Raw genomic sequence first — 22,028 nt, 5'->3', positions numbered from 1 at the left:
ACAACAAAAATCTTCGAGCAACCTAGCGGCGAGCGCAGCGCATACCATGTACAATGCGAGAGGGAGAGGTGAAAATGACACATGGGTGAGAATGTGACGTTTATTTCTGACTCACATGGCAATGGGTCTGAATCACAGGTTCACAAGCACGGATCAGCAGGGCATCAATCTGAATGTCCTGAGAAAGAAGAGAGGGGAGAGTAAATTGAGCATCCAAATGATAATAGACTGCTCAGATGCGCACTTTCTACACACAGAGTGTTGAGGGCGCTCAAGATATTTAATCACACTTGAACACACACACACACACACACACACACACACACACACACACACACACACACACACACACACACACACACACACACACACACACACACACACACACACACACACACACACACACACACACACACACACACACACACACACACACACACACACACACACACACACACACACACTTACCTCTGACTCCAGTTCTGTCAGGTTTCCCACCACATCCTTACAGTCTGGGCCCAAGTCATCCAGATGATCCTGCAGACACACCAGCTCCTGTGCGGCCCAACACAGAACATGCAGCTCTACCATGTGTACAAATAAAAAATTTTCAGATTACTTTTGTGTGTGTGTGTGTACCTGTCCAGCCTCGGTCCTCTCGCTGCACCATTTGCCCAGGTCGGTCAAACAGCGTCTCTGCAGGTCAGGGTCCAGCTTCACGTCCATAGCCCTCTGGTGCAGGATCCTCTGCACCTCTGTACGACAATCCCGCGAGAGCTGCACACACAGACACAGACACACACAGACAATGTAAGAACATGCAAGTATACTGTTATGCCTCGTAACCGTCATTAAGTTCCAGCACAAGATCTTACAGAAAATATCAACAATTATGCCACAACAGGCCACCTCTCCATGTTAATTACTGCTTCCACCACAAACTCAACAACACATCAGTATTCTCAATTAAGAGAATTTTCTTCATTTGATTAATTCATTTTCATAGTCATTCTCTTGTCATTTCTCAGTGTGATGTTCTTGCAAATTTAACTTAATGACCCTGAGGGGTCAAATCACCATACCCTGATCACCATTATAATCCGCAGGCCACAGACACATGATCATGCACACATAGGCTGCTTCCACACTACTCACTCCTTAGTCTGTATCTCCATCCCCCTCCAGGCTGTAGTCAAAGCAGTGTGAGACAGACCACTATCACCTTCATATCAACCAGACAGTTCTTTCAAAGCACTTACACCACACAGATCTCACTGTAGGATCTGACACTCTCTGGTGAATGAATATCACATGAAAGTCACTCTACAGGTTCTACAGTGACGTGACAGAGGTGGTTCTGATCCGTCCTGAGTGGACCACACGTACCCGCCGGCCCTGCTCCTCGGTGCGGTAGGCGTGGCGGTACAGGCAGGAGAAGACGGCGCCAGGGGGCATCGACTCGCTCGTCTCGTTCCAGCCGTGAGTGTGGCAGATCCTCGCCGCATCGTTCTGGCACTTCTTGTACAAAAGTGGGTCCAGTCTGCAGAAGAGTCACACACACACACACACACAGAATTACATACCCATATAAAGACACAGTACTATGAGGAAACTAGACACTTTTTCTAGGAAATTATCACTCTCAAGGGGAGACAAGAGTCCCCAGAGACCTACTTCAACACAGCCAAACAAGGCATATACATTTGACTAGGTCTGGAGACTTAACATCCCTGCTGAATATGAGCTTGTAGTTACGACCAAAAGAAAAAAAGCAGCTAAGCCAGCTGGGTGTCCCTGAAGGCTTCTAGGCTAAGATTATATCAGCTGAGAAATAGCCCACAGAGACATGTTCAACATGTTTCATAATCCAGCTCTCTGTGCTCTATTATTTAGTGTCTGTAGGTGTCCTGTCGGCGTGGTGTGCTTCTGCTCACTTCCAGTCTCTGGAGATGAAGTACTGCAGCTCCAGCAGGCGCAGCTCACAGTCCTCCACCATCTTCTCAGTGTACAAGTGCTCCATCAGACACGACAGCACCCTGGGGGACAGACAACATGTATATTTATTGAAATCTCACATACACACACACACACAAACAAACAAACAAACAAACAGATACATAAACACAGTCATCTCAAACCACTTGAAATACTATGGAGAGGCCTGTTGGTCTCACAGGAGTGTGTGTGTGTGTGTGTGTGTGTGTGTGTGTGTGTGTGAGACTCACATGGGGTCTCCGTTGCGGATGTGTTTGCAGGCGGTCTGGATGACCGACTCACAGGCCTCGTTGAGGGCCCGGTCGATGCGGTAGTCTGCCCCTGGGTCTGCCTCCTGCACCAGACTCTGGAGCTGTTACACAATACAGAACTGCATGAAAAACCAACAGTAAACCAGGTACAGCTGTCCTTTTTTTCCTTGTCATGTGTACAAAATCCATATTTCTCATATTCATTACATTCATTTCTAATGTATTCATAAATCTAAATTCAGCTCATGTTCATAATGATTACTTGAAATGCATTTTCACCCTTGTACGTGCCTGCTAATATTTCGGCTGTATTGATCGTCACCTGGCCTTTTTGATGCATTATTACCTGGGTTACGATTCTCCTACTCTCTTGTACATCCTCAGCTACCACACTTTACTGTGCCTTTCTCACTCCCTCTTTGGCCAGCATCACACTGGGTGCCTGCCTTTGAGGTCTAAAAAAGAGCCTTTCGTGCAGTCGTTCCATGAGCTTTGTGTGTTAAACAGAGAACATACTTTGATCACAAGCGCAGGAGCTGTCAAGATGGTGACGTTAATTCAATCTTAACAGTGCCATTAGCTCATGACAGATAATATCCTGACCGCAGTAAAACTGTGGCCACCTCATACTGGGTTGGTTAAAAGGGTTTTAAAAATAAGAGCACTGCTGATCTCATTCTATGGTGTTTTATGTGTGAAAGTGTATGTGCCGACCTTGAGCAGGCTCAGAGAGGAGCGTGTGCATGCATTAATTTGATGACACCCAGCCACCTTCTCTCAGAGCCATTTATTAAGGGGCTACTGCCTGCACCTTAAAGAGTGAGCAGGTGAGAGTGCATGTTTCTAGGCATGTACAGATCTCTCTTTGTTCGAGTGTGTGCATGTGTGTGTGTGTGTGCGTGCGAATGAGTGTGTGTGTGTGAACTCACGGCCTTCTGGCAGAGGCTGTCCACCGGACCCTTGTCCCCGCGGACCACCCTCATGAGGCAATGCAGCGTGCGTCCCTTGTGGTGCAGGCCGCAGTGCGCGTCGATCTCGCCCCGGCAGTGGAGCACGATCTCCGGGCTCAGCGAGTAATCCTCCATCAGCATCCGCCTGTAGTCCAGCATCTCGCCCTGACAGTCCCCACTGACCGGCCGACCTGGGGGTCAGGTAGGGAGGGGAGTCAGGAAAAACAAACAAAGAGACTCAGTGTTGAAAGGAAATAGAGGAAGTATATGAAATTCAAAGCACACGGCACTGCTTTGATGAGTGTTTGAACGCACATACGCACCTCTGTGCAGAACCGACTCGAGGCAGAGGAGCAGGTAGGAGAGCTTGGCTTCGCGGGCGCGGGGCATGTTGGTGTCCTGGTTGCAGCGGTTCTTGCGCAGGTCCGCGCGGCAGGCCTTGGCCAGCGAGTAGCTCACCTTGTAGTCCTGAGCGATCAGCTTCTGACGTGTGGACAGGGAGTCCCTGCACTGCAACCCCACAGGAAAAGAAATAAAACACTCTCTTTCATAAACAACAACAATTTCAGTTGTCACAACCACTGCTGTCACTTAGAATACAATATAGGTGTGATATAGAAAGAACATATCAGGCCATGCGTTGTGTTTTAGTTCTAATGTCTGTATTGAAGATGGTCAATAAAGCTTGACGGCGGGATCAGGATCGGCGATTAGATGATGATTTATTGTAGATGGTACAATAATGAATAACAGAACACAGGCTAAGTCTTGAACAGTAAAAGTGAGTCTAACAGTTGTGGTTGTTATTAGAAGCGGCTGCTGAGCCTTCCGACAGAAGATGTTCCTTGGGTTGATTCCTCGATCCGTCTCAGAGTCAAAACCTAAGACAAAGCCTGTTATACTAAAACATACAAACGTCAATCATGCCAACGTGGCAGGTGCCAACCAGTGTACAAAAACCAGCTCTGGCCAGATCGAGATACTAGCCCGAATAGGCCGACATGCTGTCTCCCTCGGCCCATGTTATCACTGATGTTCCTCGGATGTTCCTAAACACCGGGCTGTATGACCTTCCTGCTGGTACACAGGCCTAAGGCACAGTTATGTACAATAGTATGGACCTCTCCCCGTTGTATGCTACACACAGAAGTAACATATGAACACATCAGAATACAGTAAGAATACCCCAGAATTCTACAAAGGTCAGAAGAGAAACGCCACAGATTAGACTCCCCTGCAATAGAGCATGTATCTGCAGAAGACACTTAGCACTTTTAGTGCTCCATCTGGGCAGAGCACTGAGCAGGGCAGAGTGCCCAGAATCAGATCAATTCTCAGGGAGCACAATGCCCAATAAACTGCTCACTGAACACTGAACCTCACTGGGAGAAAAAACTGTCTTGGCTAGCTTTAAATGCTAGCTGCCACGCTAAGCTGCATCCACTTGTGTTGCCACAAAGCCTTCTTGAGCTGCGAGAGGTGCATCTAGTCTTCACAGTTTATCTCTGTAGGCCTCTGATCAGAACACAGCAAAAGCATATGGAAGATAGAGCACTAATAATGGCAAACCCTGTCCTTGGCTTGGTGATCAGTTCTTTTTACAAACACCCAACAAGCAACAAAAGAAGGGAAGATAACGGTCACTACAGTAACTTTAAAAAAGGGAAAAGTATGAGCTGAGTGGGAATTTAAAAACACAGCAAGTAGGGGAGTCTTCCTCATCACCCACTGGTCTATTTAGTAATACAGCTCTTGCATGCAGCTGTGAGAGACAGAAAGATGCACATTTGAGAGGGTGAAATTTCAGCAGTGTTACCTTTTCTGACATGCCATCCTCAAACTTGTGGTTGAAGAGACACTTGTAGACCCGCCCCTCTCCTGCCGCAGTCTGCAACACAACAGCGCTGATGTGTTGAGACAAGTATCAAAGCGCTCACATTTTAAATCCAGCATTAATACTTTCATCATCTTGTAAAATGAAAATACCCTCAACAAATCCCTAGTTGTTAAAGTAGGTGGGATGATGCCTACCTACAGTATGTTTACTTGAGTGGGCATTAACAGTAATTCAATGAATCTGTGCCAAACACCAGTGCCCACTATATAAATGAACACTGGTGCTACAGTTTCAGAATTAGTTTTGCACACCACACCTATGTTGCTCTGTACACAAACAGTCTCTCTGCAGTCAAAAACATCTCCCCATGTCCATAAACCATACATGCTTACACCATCTTAACCAGCCCTTTCTCTCTATCACACTCACTCTTCACAGAAGTTGCAGAGGGCACTAGATTAACGCCACCACAACCTTCTGAGAAAACAGGCAACATACATTTTCACAGAAGCGTTCACGGTCATCACGGCAGGAGAAGTACAGGTGGCGATCGAGGTGGAAGTCATCGGACGAGAGTTCGGCCACTCGCATGATGGCCTTCTTGCAGTCCTCCTTGATGCCAGTGTGACCAGCCTGCTGCTCTGCTTCCGTCACCAGCCCCTTCTCCAGACAGGCAATCACCTCGCCCTGAGAATGCACATCCTGGCAGGGAGAGGGGGTGGGCGGATAAAAAAGTATTTTAACGTTATTTTTGCTTATTCATAAAACGTTGGACCTAATACTGATCCAGGTGGAATGGCATTTAAAAGATGATTTACAGTTTTTAGATAGAGTTTTAATTGTAAGGTATTTAAAATATGCTTCATTCAAGAGACATCGGTACATGAACTGATAATAAATCTGAGAGGGAGGGAGGAAGACTGAGAGACACAGGGAGAAGCATGAACCAGGGGGGACTTGCCTTCTCTCCTGTGTTGATACTCCCACAATGTAGCGTGTTGATGTCTTCACGACATTTGTCCATAAATCCGCAGATGAGCCGGTAGTCGCTGAAGATGATGGTGGTCATCTTGGTGATGTACTGATTGCAGTGGTGTTCACTGATGTTGCCACGGTGATCTACCAGACAGGACACCAGGTAGCCCTTCCCCTTCTCCTCTTGGGCACACTCCTTTAACTGTCCAAGAGAGTTGAGAGAGAGAGAGAGAGAGATTGATTCATAACATGTTAGTTTAGTTTATTTGTCCTTGCATAGGAAATTTGTTTTCACATACCATACAAGCCTCACAGACATGAAATACATAGGTACACACAGTTACGGTTCTTTACCCACCACCCTCATCAAACATCATAACATCAAGTTACTTTCAATCATGACAGGTCAATAACACATGACTGGGCATACTGGTAAGCACACAAAATGACAAATGCCACTTTTTAATTACTAGGTAGAATGGTGGGATACCAGGACACGAGGTGAGTGTCCACACCCAAGCTCTTGCAGATGGGTGTGAACGCTCACCTGGTATCCTGGATTACAGATTACCTGACCGAGCGGCCACAGTTCGTCAGACTGAAGAACTGTCTCTTTGACACTGTGCTCTCTCCAGTCCTGTTCACCCTGTACACATCTGACTTCTGCTACAACACTGAGTCATGCCACATGCAGAAGATTTCTGACGATACTGCCATTGAGGGGTGTATCAGGGACGAGCAAGAGGAGGAGTACAGTAGCCTGGTGGAGGACTTTGTGCAATGGTGCAAACTCAACCACCTTCAACTCAACACTTCGAAGACCAAGGAGTTGGTGGTGGATTTCCGCAGGTCTAAGCCCGCTCTTCTACCAGTCTCCATTGATGGGGTCAATGTGGAGGTGGTAAACACCTACAAGTATCTGGGTTTAGACCTGGACAATAAACTGGACTGGTCAGCCAATACTGAAGCACTCTACAAGAAAGGGCAGAGCAGGCTGTACTTCCTGAGGAGGCTGTGGTCCTTCAATGTCTGCAGTGAGCTCCACAGGATGTTTTACCAGTCTGTTGTTTCCAGCGTCCTTTTCTATGCTGTGGTATGCTGGGGAGGAAGCACTAAGAAGATGGATGCTGGGCGACTAGACAGGCTGGTAAGGAAAGCTGGCTTTGTTGTGGGAGCCGAACTGGAGTGTATCACTTCAATATCATCAGATAAAAGGACCCTGAACAAACTGATCAACATCTTGGACAATGAATGTCATCCACTCCATAGCACTATTACAAAGCAGAAGAGCTTGATCAGCTGGAGACTTCGCTCACTGTCATGCACAACTGACAGACTGAGGAAGCCATTTGTCCCCAGGGCCATTGAACTGTTCAATGCTTCACTAAAGGGAAGAGGAGAGATAGACTTCTCTGCAGGGTCTGTCTGCCTCTCCACCTTCTCCATGTTTGTGTATTGACTATCCACTAGCCTACTGTTTTACTGCTACTTTATTTACATGCTATATTAGCACATATGCAGCAGCCTTCTCTCCCTCCCACTCCCCCAATACTTTATACTTAATACTATTACGTCAACCTATTCTTGCACTGATATAGTTGTTTATATTACTTTGTCTACATTATTCTCTTATATGTCCATATTTATTTTATGCTGCACTGTTATTCTTGCACTTATTCTTGCACTGTTGGACTTACTTATTTGCACCATCACCATGACACTCACTCTCATAGAGTACCTTACCATGCATACAGAATCACAGGCTCAGTCCCTGCCCTGTCACTGCAAGCGCCTTATGCTTGATCATCCTTAAGCACACATTGTGGATATTTGATTTAGTTTTATTTAGTTTTTTAATAGTTTAGTATTTTTCTATCCTCTACGGTCTTTATTGTTCAGTGGTGTTATATTACTTTTTCTGCTGTAAGTGCATGTTGTGTGTGATGTCTGTATGCTACTGAGACCTCAGTAGCATACAGACATGATCAATAAAGTATCTATCTATCTATCTATCTAGAACCTCACAACTCATCACTCACTTCGCTGATGGTGCTCTTGCACACCTCCATGGCCACGGACTCGAACTTGGGGTCAGTCGTCAAGTTCAGCTTGTAGTTCCATAGTAGCTGGAGGAGGATTGACACACAAATTATAAAATGACATTTCCACAATATTTTCTATTTTTCATCAGTGTAATAAAACACACAGGTACAGCCCTTCATTTCCAAGAAGTAGACGATCATAAAGAGACGGATCCAGAAACTGCTTAGCTATCATGCTGTCACAAATACTCGTGACACCACCTGGCTTTCTGACATCCGCTCTGTATGGTAAGCTGAACTACTGCTCCACTTGAGTGGAGGAAGTAATCATATTACATGTAATCAACAACACTTGCCAGATGTTATTTAATCTGAATATGGGTAGGGCAGCTTCACTTCCTCCACAATATTGATTCAGCCCCCTGCAGCTATACACACAGCAGAGGCAAGGCTACAGTTTGATGGGAGATGATGGGGGAGTAGACACTCTCTATAAGCCTGCCTGTGAGAATCTGAACTAGGGTGGTGCATTTTGTGAGTATTTAACATTTTGCGTTACTGCTGATGGCCCTAAGGAAGATGGGGGATTTGCTTCCATTAACTTCCCCCTTTCAGAGAGGAGAGACACAGGGAACTACTGACTGACACATTAGAGAAGACAGAAGCCATTAAGAGGAACTTGGTGAGCATAGAATGACTTACATGATTGCAGTCGGGAGCCAGCTCTGTATCCTGTAGGGAATTGGAGAGAGAGAGAGGAAACAGAGAGAGTGAGTGAGAGAAAGGGCAGAGTGAGACACAAAACATCTTTCCTCATGCCTGAGGCTTTTTCCCATGAGTTGGAGAGACTATTCTGAAATAGTCAAACCTCTGACCGACGCGCACGCACGCACGCACGCACGCACGCACGCACGCACGCACGCACGCACGCACGCACACACGTTGTTGTCCTAAAATAGTCTACACCAAACATACACAGCAATCAGTGTGGTCAGCTAAATGAATTCTAAGCTTTTGTGCGATGGCAGAGATGATGGTAGCTATTCAGACACTCACCCACACACTGGCCATTCACCACCCCAACCTTTTCCAGTCACACAAAGCTGTGAGATACAATCAAGCAAATCACACAAAAACACATACATAATCACGCGGGGGTTGGGATACACCCCTCATTCACGCTTTACAGATACACAGATGAGACAGTCATGGGGTAGGAGGCTGGGTATCTGAGAACATGTCTGTGCACAATCCTGAAGAGCAACAATCACAGTGGCGATCTACACACCTACACACACACACACACACACACACACACACACACACACACACACACACACACACACACAGCCTCTGAAAGGTGCTATTCTCCTCTCACTCACATTCACCTGACAAAAAAAAAAGAATCTACAATCAGGCAGGGACAAAGCGCACAGGTACGAAAGAAACACACAAACTGGAATTGACATGACAGAATCCTGTCCAGTGTTTCCCATACATTGACTAATTTGTGGCGGCCCACCACAATATCAAAACTGACCACCACACAATGATTTTCCATGCTATACTATTGAGAAGTCCTATAGAATAGAATACTGTTAGAACACTGTTGGGTTGTCAAGGTTAGCACACTATAACGTTACCGCTAAGCTTACTTGTCAATATCGACTTCTCATGCAAGGCAAGCATAACTATAGGCTATTTTATTGACACCCGACACAGAACCACCTCCCACCCTCACCTACCACCACAAATAAAATTCAATTCTGTGGGAAATACTGCTGTCCTGTCTCTGTGTGAAAGTGTGAACATCTGCTGGCTGCACCTCAGCCAGTGATGACAAGACAGCTTCCTCCCTAGAGGGGACATGCATTTTAGCGACTTCCAGTAAGTCGTCGCTATAGCGACAGTCTAGACCTCTACACCCACTATGATTGCTGAAGGAGCTTGTTGTCATCTTAACCGCGTGTACATAGCAGAGCAGGGGCACAGGAGATATTTTCAAAGTGAGGGGGACCAAATTGTGAGCAAAAACCCATATAGTGAAATCAGGCTTCCAGATATTGGACCACGACTTCTGACCCACTATCAACCATCAGAATATTTTAAACTTGCAGGGTACCTACGGTCATGGAAAACCTGGAAAAGTCATGGAATTGTAAAATCCCATTTTCCAGGCCTGGAAAAATCAGTAAATTCATTGAAAGTTTTGGAAAAGTCATGAAATTTAATTTAGTCATACCAGGGACGTAGGTAGGAGATGGCGTACATGCCATTCTATGACTTTCTTCATGGAAATGGAATAGTGGGGGAGAAAACAGAGAAAGCATTTTTTTCCCAATGTCGTTTAAGTCACATAAATTGTAGTAACACTCACTGTTGTGCAAAACAATCACTTGTCACAAACTGGAAAAAGTGCAGTCAGGGAATTTACATGATTTCAAGCCCATAACATTTTTTGTCACATTCAGGAATCATTCGCTCACGACCGGTAGCTGCCCATTCTGTTAGTACGCAATCAAAAATGGTCTCTGTAGGCAGCCCAGGGTCCAAAAACTGGAAACAAACAAAGTGGGGGCAGCCTGTCCCCCAAACAAAAACCAAACCCTGCGTGGAATTTCTCTTGGAATACTGAAGGTAGGGTTGAGCTACCTGTCTGACGTGTTTTGTTTTTTGTACATTTTTTTGCACAAAAGTATTTGTTAAAAAATGTAAAGGGACCCTATGCAGTTTTGGCAATTTTTTCGCTCTTTCCTCGCTTTTTGTTCAGTTTTTCCTACAGAGCTCCCCTAGAGCTTCAGAGTATATATTTTACAATACTCCTTGCTCGGTCAGTCTGCCGTTTCCTCTTTTCCTGTTCCTCCGACAACAGCTTAATCACTTTCTGCTTATTTTCGCCGGCTCTGAGCATTCGCTCAAAGATGCTAGGGGGATGCTGGAAAAAGTCATATAACCATTCCAATGACTCCAAAGTTGTTAAGGTAAATTAAACAAAAAAAAACATTTTCCAGGCCTGGATGCTTTGGGATGAACTAGAGTGGTGGACACCGAAATTTTGACGATGGTCCTGTCTCGACTTTTCTGACTCGTTTTGAATCGCCTTTGACTACTTCAGAGTGGCTGCTACAGGCATGCACAAACATGTCCTTAAAACAACCCTTAACGTTCGTTTTCAAAACTGTGCAACTCACCGAGTGGTAAGTGGTGTGAAAACGAGTTGATAAGCAGTAGGCTAGTTGAGTTGGTTATTAAACAGAATAGCTAACGTCGGGAGGAACAGAAGATGGTACAGAAGTAGCCTGGCTTAGTTAATGATGCTTGTTAGTAGACAAACTGATCAAACATTTCAGATATCCGACTGTCACTAGCAGAGTGAAAGTGAGATTGTGCAGTCTAGATGGCTGTGGTAATGCTGTTAATGAGATGGTTTATTTAGCCTAGCATATAGCCTAGGCTATTATTTAGCATGTAAGGATTTTTTTTTTCATTATCAAAAGTGAGGGGGACGATTGGCGTCTCTTCAAAACTGCGGGTGTCATATCCCCCATACAGCCGGCATGCCTGGCGCAGTGCTCTGATGGGAAGACATGCGAGATCCAGAGCCAGACGTGCCAAAGCCTATTACAGGTGAGGCTCCTTTAACCCCCTTTACTCACTCTGGATCATAAATGTTCGTCCAGACTTGAAAACGTCAAGCCTCGAGGGGAAAGGAGCCACATGGATACCTGTTCCACCTGGTCTGCACAAAGACATAGACTTGGGCCCGATCCGTGTCCAACATCACAGCAGATGATGGGATCCCTGCCTCCAGGAGAGGTCAAGGGATGGCGGCAGCAGCAGCAGCAGCAGAAAGCCTGACTCAACTCTATTATTTCTGTTCACCTGGGCAAACGGATGAGGATTAGGCAGATGGGTAGGGGTATTGGTTTTTGGACTCTCTGAAGGTCATTAGGGAGATTCTAGGATGTGGTCCTTAGTCACACAGCACTAGTACACCCATTAGGTCCACAAACCTGGGGGATATTGAGAAACTGTGTATGGATCCATTCCTAACGCAAAAGCAAATAGGTTGTAATGCAACCACATTACTAACCACTCACACCCTCAAAAACAATACAGACCCAAAACGAACTTCCAATTACATTGCCTATAAGCCTAATCCAGCACAAGACTAAACAAACATAAAACCAACTCAACACACCCACCCACCAACACCTCCACATCTTAGCAGGTACTCCATCCCTGTCTGTCAGACTGATATGATAGCATCTCATGCTTTTTATTGCTCAACCAAATTAACACAGCTCTCTGACAGCATGTCACCACACACTTTCAAATATGCGGTCTCTCAAACGTGCTCGCACAAACACTCTCACAGCAAAACCAAAGTAGAGTAAAGTACCAGAGTAAAACCAAAGAAGCATGCCATTACAGAAAAAACCCCATCTTGCCTCAGTTCTGCAGCAAATACTTGACTGAACCTTCTTTACTGACCGATCAGTTTCTGCCCCAAAACTAGGATTTAGGTAAGGTCTTAGGTCATTCAGAGGTTTTAGCCTCATTTAAAAAAAAATAGGCCATGAAATTCACTCCATGATTCAACTGAAGCCAACATTTATAAGCCACTGCACAAATAAGCACTATGAGCCACTTCGCTTCTCTACAGCTTCAGAAAAGCGCCGGCGTGAACTGAACTGAGGCCAGAGTAAATAGGAGCAGGAAATGGGGGATAAGTACAGGGAATGGGGTATGGGGTGCAAGTATGAGGTCAGGTGCAGGACACGAAAAAAATCAGGGGAAACAGTATCCGCACACAGGGTCATGTACTGAGATCATTGGTGTAACATTTCTGCGTTATGTCTTCATTAGGCATTATCAGCCCAACATATCCAACTAGTTATTCAACGTTTTCCTTTTATCAACATGAAATCGGCAAGACATTGCAGTGAATGCTTCAGTCCTTCAATCCTTTGGCTCAAACTGTTGTGTGAGCGTTCTGTTGTATAATGGCTGCAGAGCATAGCCCAGGTGAGTGTTACACTAGTGGTGTATATATTAGGGGTGTCACGATTCTCCAAATCCTTGATTCGATTTAATTTTCCATTTTAAAGTCACGATTCAATTCAATTTTCAATCTATTTTTTAATATTCCTATTAATGCATTCCTTATGTTATTGACTTTTTTTTGGCCTTTTCCTTTTCTGTTTCGGGTGACTTTTATTTTGAAACCGCTTTTTATTTTGAAGCCGTTCCGACCGCGAAGTTGTAATGTAAACAGAACAAACAGGCTAAACAGAGACATGAACATAGTGAAATGAAACAACACAGACTGATAATTTGATTGTTTCAGCACACTCCGAAGAGACCCAAGGTTAGTGTTCATGGAATATGTACTTATCAATGTGCATTTTAAGCCTTAAAGTAATTTTGGACTGTAGACTAGATCATCTTTTCACTTGCTGAGTAGGCTACGTGAGTGTTAATTGATGTGAATGAACGACAAAATACTTCCGCACCGGTGATTTCAGAGTAGCAAGAGGGGCTTCGATTTCGGTAGGTTGATGTGTATATTTTAACTGGCTGCAGCCTGAGTGTTGACGCTGCAGTTTAGCACGTGCGTGTACATTTGTGCGTTTTGGCCATACATGCTGGACGTGAGGGGGTGATTGGGGGTGTGGCTGCATCGTCGATTCTACTTTTGAGTTCGAAGTTTGAGATTGAGATGTAATTTCGAGCGATTTCGATATAAAATCGAAATCGTGACACCCCTAATATATATATATAAAAAAGTTGTCGTTGTTCAGTGAACTTCCCCACCTTGTAAGTTGAAACTCAGTCAGTCTTGAAGTGCTACATGACCGTCTTCAAAGGCCTGTACCACACTGTCTTATAAAGGTACAGGGGCACACCCTCTTCCAGTGATGTTTAAACATTTGGGAAATGTCTTATGCACACCAACCCTAACCCGGATCCTGGCCTGACCTCACTTAACTGGAATTTCTTTCCAAAAGAAGAGACCATGGAGCAGGCAGGAAGCAGCGGAAAAACTGGTTCAGCTGTTTCACCTGGGTGAGGGTGAGGATGAGGATGAGATTAGGAAGGGTGGGTGGAGGGGCTGCACAGCGTGGCTTCCTAAAGGCCTGCGAGCCTCTGGGACATGTGGATTAGGAAGTGGCGGGGCTCTAAAGGGAGCCAACCATGTACATCCGGCCCACACGCCACAGCCTCCACGGCAGCAGATGCCAAATCCCGGGGAGCCGGGAAGCCTGCGAGCCCAAAGCCCCGGCACAGCCACTCAGAACTGGGAGAATCTGCTCAAAGCTCTTCCTCAAAATCCAACGAGCCCATTTACTTTAGCTAAAGCAGCACAGATCTAAGTTATTTTCATCCCTCGGTTCTCATTTGGTTTCAGCACACAGATCTACCTTATTTCAGCTATGTGCTACAACTCCCAATTTCATTTGATTCAAAATCACTTGAAGGAACGTGATTTGCGTATTTCCCCCTCTTCGTGATTTGTGTAAAACCAGGGCTGAATACAGCACTGTATATAAGTCAAACTATAGCTTGGTCATTATCACACATCTTTAAGCAATAGCCTATTAGTGTTAAATTCTACACACAAGACTGCATCACATCCTTTTGGAAAACCTCAGGCATACTCAGAAAGTTTGAATGAGCTAGCTTAAACACTTTTGTAGTTAAAGCAATTTGAAAATGGCTCTTCAGAAAACGCTGCTTAAAAAGCATCTGAAAATGCAGGGGGGGGGCGGGGTAGTTGCTAAAACATGTTTTTGTGACAAAACTGTTGAGAGTAGAGCTTATATTTGGGACTATACCTATTAAGAAGTGTGTGAACAACCTTGATTTTTTTTAGTCAAATCTGTGACGGTCGAGTGGGGAGATTTGTACGTTTGGCATGGAATGACCCTATGGTCCTTTGGCATGGTTCCCATATGCAGCAAAGATCCATCACTTCACCCATAACAAACTGTATTTGACTTCATGTTATAAAGCCATAACTTAGACAAAACCCAGCACCTCTTGCCTGGAAAATCTCACTTGATGAGCAGTGCTATGGTCGCCACAGAATCAAAGGAATGACATGGCCTAACAGAATCAGCACATTTTTGATTCACAAAGAGAAACCTTGATGAGTGCAGCAATGGTCTAAATACAGGCTCTCAAATCCAATCAAACTGACAGCACAACCTGCTGTGACCCCGTTCCACTGCAAAGCCTTTTAAACTCCTCCTGTGGCAGGTCTTAAAGTCGTCTGGGCAAAAGAATAGTCTGTATTGTATGACCATTGTCTGATGTGTGTTTACCATGAACATCCAACAGTGCAAGGAGGGACGAGACATTAAAAGATGGACACAAAGCAGCCAGTCACCTGAGTCTCTCTCAGGATTAGAAAAAGAGCATGCAATGCTGTTTTCTGACAGTTTTTCAGAGAGCGAGTGCCACTCTCAAGTTAGGTCAAGTTAGGGCTGGCACGAAATTTTCTGCTGAAAAGGATGCAGTGAAAGACTTTTCAAAGCCAGGGACTAGCTCAGACAGCAGGGAGGGGAGGAAAGGGCGAAACACAACACCCATGATCAGGAACCCCACAGCCTACCCACATCAGACGCCTGGGCCAGAGACGGAGGCTGATCCTGGCATTGCTCTCCATGGCTGCATGCCTTCACTCTGCCCACAGGCCTTATTATAGAATCTGCACTCTGCCCTGTGATTGGGGAGGACAGCTCTGACAAATAAGCTAACCCCTGTCAGAGATGGGGAGCGAGGGCGGGATGGGACCGCAAAAGTCTCTCAGAGAGCCCCTGTGAATGGGATGTTTGGTGACGCGACCCGAGGACAAGTAGGGTCCAGCACAACTTCACTGCTGACCTTTAATTGCGGAAGAGAATATTTGAGAGACAGATATGATGATCATCCTTCCGTCTCCTAGTGTTCTCAGTCCTTTTCAGGAAAATAAAAACAGCAACACTTTTGTGTTGGATTGGAATACTTAGACTTTTCTTCAGATACAGTTTACTGCATCTGACTGCTGGGTGGAATTCTTCAGACCCATCTTCATGGGCCACACAATCAGTCTGATTTACTGGGCAGAAACCACTGATACACTCTGATTGAGCCTGACCACACTGAGGGAAGTACTGTTTCTTCCATCACTGACTGGCCTACAGAGATGGGCAACTCATATAGAGGTGTGCTGCCATATGCTTGGCATCGGTGCAGAGGCAAACTTCCCCAGCAGCCAAAGGAATCTCCCAGTAGCCAGCTGTATGACAGATGGAGACGCCGGAAAATTGATTTAAATTCTGACGGCTAAACACTGACGGCCATGTCCAGAGTAATTTCCCATTACAGACTGTACTGATTGCAATGTGTGTGTGTAGATTTTAGTGTAATATATTGTCCTTTACGAGAACTTTAGGTTGGTTGGCATAACAGGCAAATACACGTCACTCAAAGACACCATTCTCAGCTGGCCAACCGGCAGATGAAAAAAATAGACCGTATCGGCTGGTAATGGGTTGGCAGCTGAAATCTTCTATCCAATCACTGAGACCCGTGCACACTGCACAGTCATAACCATTGAGCGTACAAAACTTATTCTGTTAGCTAATGTTACCATCACTGACAAGTGTGTACCAATTCATAACTCTAATGTTAGCCTTCATCTCACGTTAAGGAAAGGTGATACCGTTAACGTTATAGCTGCTACCGTTACGTTGCCAGTGTGGCTAGCCGTTAGTGATTCACTTATTCTGTCCAACTGGGTGACAGACGATAGCTTTCCTCCTACACGATTTATAGGTAAATAGAACGATTTCTTGTCCGGCAAGCTTAGTTTAGCGAGTGTAAGACAACGTTAAAATATAGAACTAGCTAATATTAGCTAGCTTGCTAGCTGCTGACAAATTTGACCCAGAGACAAAGTGCACACCTATCCTTCATTCAATAGCGTTAGCATGCTAACAACCACACAACTGCAACTGCCCACGAGATCAAGCCCTAAAGTGCCAACGAGATCAAGCCTTGGATGTGTAGCCCAGATGTGATCCGCTGACCCACAATCAATTGACAACCACTACACTCCACATCTAGCCAACTAAGTTAGCTATGTTAGCAAGCTATGCAGCGGCGACTTACACAAAGCTTCACGTTTCACACAAACATTCTCTATGCTTCTTACCTCCTTATGATCCTGCAGACATTCCAGCACGGCTAAGTTGTTTGACCAAGAATGCTTATTTGGACAAAGCCTCAACAGATCTTCCCGACAGGCCTCCTCTTCAGCCAGCTTCCAGCCGGTAGAACGACGGGGCTGCGCTGCCACAGCCCCGGGAGCTGCATTCGCAGCGACGGGTAAAACTCCTGGATTTCGGGGGCTTCCAATATTCTCGACATTTCCATTGGCAGCAGCCTGTGTTTTCCCTGCTTTAACGAAGTACACATATATACACAAGGATAACAAAAGCAGGAGAGAATGAACACGTCTACAAGCCGCCATCTTCAGCAATTAGCTGGCGACGCGGTGGCGACTGTAGAGAGAGGCGGCTGGCTAGCTAGTTTTTTTTGTGTGCGTGTGTGTGCGTTGCCATGCGCATAGATGTGCATACAACCTCTTCGAAGGTGTCGCACAGTGTATTTTGTTGTACATTTACATTGTGTTTTATAATAGTCGTGTTGGACAATTCAGTAAGTCAAAAACATTTGAATTCCAAAGAAGATAACACAAATATCAATTTAATTCTTTCTAGCATACAAGAAAGCCAGAGGAATTTGACTTAAGAACTGCGGGCGATTTTTAAACCACGTCACAGCATTAACACGGAATACTTTATAAGTGATATTTTTCAGTTTCAGAAAGATTGTATTTTTTGAATGACTGATAAAAACTCCACAATAAATTCATATTTGTTTTATGAATACATGCACACTCATATAATATCTCAATGTAGGACCTTTCCAATCTGGCCACTGGTGTCAGTCAGTCCAGACAAATACTGTTTATTCAGAGGCTAAAGGGGAATGTAGTGTAGGGTTTGTAGTGTAGGTTACTTTGCTATTGTTTTCTTCTCAGGGAGACTTGTTAAAATTGTTACCAGAGGTAAGACAGTGCAGTGACTGTCTGCAAGTATTTGATCTCTACATAAAATATGTTTACGTAGAGCTATTAAAGATGCTAAGCGGCGCTATAGAGACAAGAGTTGAAGCTGATTTCTTGGAGGGTGATCCAGCACGAGTGTGGAAAGGACTCCGAACCATCACTGGCTTTGAAAGAAAGTCCCCTCCTATGATGAATGTGAGTAAAGCCCTCCCTGATGAACTTAATGCTTTTTATGCTCGCTTTGACATGAAACACACAGACTATATTGGACTAGCTGCAGCATGTGAAGCAAATGAGGATGCACCTTTCTGTGTCTCTGAGGTCGATGTGAGCAATGCCTTTAGGAGGGTTAATTGTAGAAAAGCTACTGGACCGGATGGAATTTCTAACAGGGTTTTGAAATCCTGCGCTGCTCAGTTAGCTCCTGTGTTCACTTATATCTTTAACACATCATTGGCTCAAGAGACAGTTCCTACTTGCCTCAAGCAGTCTGTTATTGTTCCAGTACCGAAAAACAAAAGTCCATCATGTCTGAATGACTACCGCCCAGTAGCCCTGAAGTCTACAGTGATGAAGTGTTTTGAGAAGCTTGTGAAAAAACATTATCTGCTCATCCCTCTCTGCCTCCTTCGACCCCCTCCAATTTGCTTACAGAACCAACAGGTCTACAGAGGATGCCATCTCATACCTCATGCACACCACCTTAACTCACCTGGAGGAGGGGAATGGGAATTATGTGAGGATGCTGTTCATTGACTTTAGTTCAGCATTCAACACGATAGTACCTCTCACCTTGGTCACAAAGATGAAGGCCTTAGGACTGAACACCACCCTGTGTCACTGGATATTTGACTTACCAGTGGACTCACCAACCGTTCACAAGTGGTTAGAGTGGGGGGTCTGACATCTGACTCATTAACCATCAGCACTGGTGCTCCCCAAGGCTGTGTTTTGATTCCACTGCTGTACAACATCTACACACATGACTGCAAAGCCAACAGTAGTCATACCTCCATCATCAAGTTTGCAGATGACACAGTGATCTTGGGCCTGATTAGTAACAGCAATGAACAGCTCTACTTGGATCAGGTTGATGAGGTGGCACAGTGGTGTCAATTTAACAGCTTGACACTGAATATCAATAAAACCAAGGAAATGGTAGTGGATTACAGATGGCAGCAGCAGAACTACAGTTACACCCCACTAATGATCAGCGGGCAACCTGTAGAGAGAGTCACAAGTTTTAAATACCTTGGTGTCCACATTACTGAAGACTTAACATGGACTGTTAACACTCAATATGTTCTGAAGAAGTCCAGACAACGACTCTACTTCCTTCGTCAGCTAAGGAAATTCAAAGTTTCTACATCCATCATGAAGGCCTTCTACACTTCAGCGGTTGAGAGTGTTCTAACTGGTAGCATCATCACCTGGTATGGGAACTCCACAGTTAGAGATTGTAGTACTCTGCAGAGAGTAGTGCGCTCAGCTGAACGTACTATAAGAACTCAACTCCCTGCTCTACAAGATATCTATTCCAGAAGAGTACTCCTAAGAGCCCAAAAGATTCTGAAGGACTCTTCTCATCCTAACAATGGATTATTCCTACCGCTGAAATCAAGAAGACGCCTATGTAGTCACAAAGCCAGAACTGAGAGACTTAGTAGAAGTTTTTATCCCCAGGCCATCCGAACTCTGAACTCACACTATACTGACTTTGCACACATTCACTCCTCAGCACTCTCAAACATTTCCCAACTCTGAACTCACACTATACTGACTTTGCACTCATTCACTCCTCAGCACTCATGACCCCCCCCCCCACACACACACCTACAAGACTTTTAGCACTTTTACATCCCTCTCCCTATGCTACAGACCTTTTATTTATTTTCTTATTTCATCACACAAACACACACACACACATATCTGACTTTCTCCAACTTTTGCACATCTCCATAGAACTTTTTATTTATCATTTTTGATTTCTCCTCCATCTACCCATGTCCTTGATTGCCTAGCCTTTCTGCCCGACCCCCACCCATCCCCAACACACACACTTACATCATCACTGTCATCACTTCACATACATACAGCACACTGCTTGCTACAGTAAACCTCCTCTACATACTTGCTGCACACTGCCCCCCCCCTCCCCCCTACCCCCTACATACACAGCACATTGTTTTCAGGATCTTCTCCAACACACATCCTCTACATACTTACAGCACACTGCCCCCACCTACCCACACACACACTACACACACAGTCACTGCTCCACTCCCCTCCCGCCCACACACACATCTTCACTGTAATCACTCACATACATCATACATACAGTACTCTGCTTGCAATAGTAAGTCCCTGCCCCCCCCCCCCCCCTACATACACAGCACATTATTTCATCAGGAAGCTTCTCCAACACCCATCCACAACATACTTACAGCACACTGCCCACACACACAGTGCCCACACACACACTACACACACACAGTCAGTCACTGCTCCACTCCCCTCCCGCCCACACACACATCTTCACTGTCATCACTCACATACATCATACATACAGTACTCTGCTTGCAATAGTAAGTCCCTGCCCCCCCCCCCCCCCCCCACATACACATCACATTATTTCATCAGGAAGCTTCTCCAACACACATCCTCCCCCACCTTTTTTATGCAGCCCTTGCCACTTAATCTACTAAACCCCCCCCCCCCCCCCATTAGTGCACAAATAGGCTGACACCAGACATAATTTCACTGCATTTCTTACTTCCAGTAACTATATGCATGTGACAATAAACTTCCTTGTATCCTTGTATATCATTGCTCATCTCAAAAAAATGTCCGAGACAGTACAGCTGATCATCCGTGCTAGGGACGTCATAATGGAATTAAAGGTGCGATTTGTAGGATTGTTACCGAACGTTCTGTAGGCCAAAATCAAAACACTGGTGAACGTTCTCAAGGCTACCAGACGCGAGCCTCTTCTGGGTTGCCAGATGTAAGACTTAGCTAACGTTAGTTGACCTGCAGCGTTTCTCCAACCATGACCCAGCTACACATTACGGAAACAGTGAAATATGGCAAGCGATTTTATCATTTACCCGCTAAGTTTGACTATCTGGAATTAACATTGTAGATATCAACAACGTCTTTCTGACTAGTCGCAATTACATTTTGGATAGTTGGAATTGTCATTCAAGATATCTGTAACGTAATTGTGACTAGTCGAAACGTCAGATAGAGATATCTGTAATTTAGTTTTGACTAGGCAAAACTGAATTACAGATATGTCATCATGTCATTGAAAACAACATTCAACTCGTCACACATCTTAAATGGCAATTGCAGATATCTTTAATTCAGTTTTGAATAGGCAGAATGAAAGGTGAAGATATCTCAAACGTCATTATGACTAGTGCAAATTATTGTGCAAGACGTGCTCTTTAGATCCGTAGCAGAGTCATAATTCCATTTACAGATATCTACAATGTCATTTCGCCTAGTCAAAACTTAATTCAAGATATCTGAAAAGGAACATGTAGATCTTGAATTGAGGTTTATTAAAGATATCTTCAACTGGAGTTATGACTAGTCAGAATCAAATTGTAGATATCTCTAACTGGAATTACAGATATCTACAATTCATTTGCAGATATCCGTAATTCACGTAGTGGATATCTGCAACTGAATTGTAGATATCCGTAATGATAAACCCCATAGAAATGAATGGCAAATGTGGCGTCATTTGTCCTAGGAAGAATGTCTTTGTGGATATTTGAAATGACAATTATGGATAGGAAGAATTCAATTGCGGATATCTAAAATGTTCGTTTTGACTAGGCAAAACTGAAT

The 22,028-nt window shown here is 44.7% G+C and overlaps 1 protein-coding gene across 1 annotated transcript in view; it reads right to left on the bottom strand.

Annotated features, from left to right (window-relative positions):
* glg1a (golgi glycoprotein 1a) overlaps positions 1–17,588 on the bottom strand; it is a 28,015-nt gene extending 10,427 nt beyond the window's left edge. Inside the window, exons 1-14 of the mRNA XM_076266170.1 lie at positions 17,253–17,588; positions 8,753–8,782; positions 8,048–8,134; positions 5,995–6,210; positions 5,532–5,735; positions 5,013–5,084; positions 3,520–3,706; positions 3,176–3,387; positions 2,226–2,347; positions 1,935–2,036; positions 1,387–1,540; positions 640–777; positions 469–555; positions 116–178 (exon numbers count right to left, since the gene is read on the bottom strand). Coding sequence (XP_076122285.1) covers positions 116–178; positions 469–555; positions 640–777; positions 1,387–1,540; positions 1,935–2,036; positions 2,226–2,347; positions 3,176–3,387; positions 3,520–3,706; positions 5,013–5,084; positions 5,532–5,735; positions 5,995–6,210; positions 8,048–8,134; positions 8,753–8,782; positions 17,253–17,570 — 1,992 coding nt within the window. The 5' untranslated portion in view covers positions 17,571–17,588. The remainder of the gene's footprint in view (positions 1–115; positions 179–468; positions 556–639; positions 778–1,386; positions 1,541–1,934; positions 2,037–2,225; positions 2,348–3,175; positions 3,388–3,519; positions 3,707–5,012; positions 5,085–5,531; positions 5,736–5,994; positions 6,211–8,047; positions 8,135–8,752; positions 8,783–17,252) is intronic.
* Positions 17,589–22,028: the final 4,440 nt, after the last annotated feature.

This window comes from Alosa pseudoharengus, unplaced genomic scaffold (genome assembly GCF_046254945.1).
Source record: "Alosa pseudoharengus isolate Yale_2024_CS ecotype anadromous, Long Island Sound unplaced genomic scaffold, YU_APseudo_1.1 YU_APseudo_1.1_scf_10, whole genome shotgun sequence".
In the NCBI taxonomy this organism is placed as follows: Eukaryota; Metazoa; Chordata; class Actinopteri; order Clupeiformes; family Clupeidae; genus Alosa; species Alosa pseudoharengus.
This window is presented reverse-complemented; position numbering and strand designations above follow the sequence as displayed.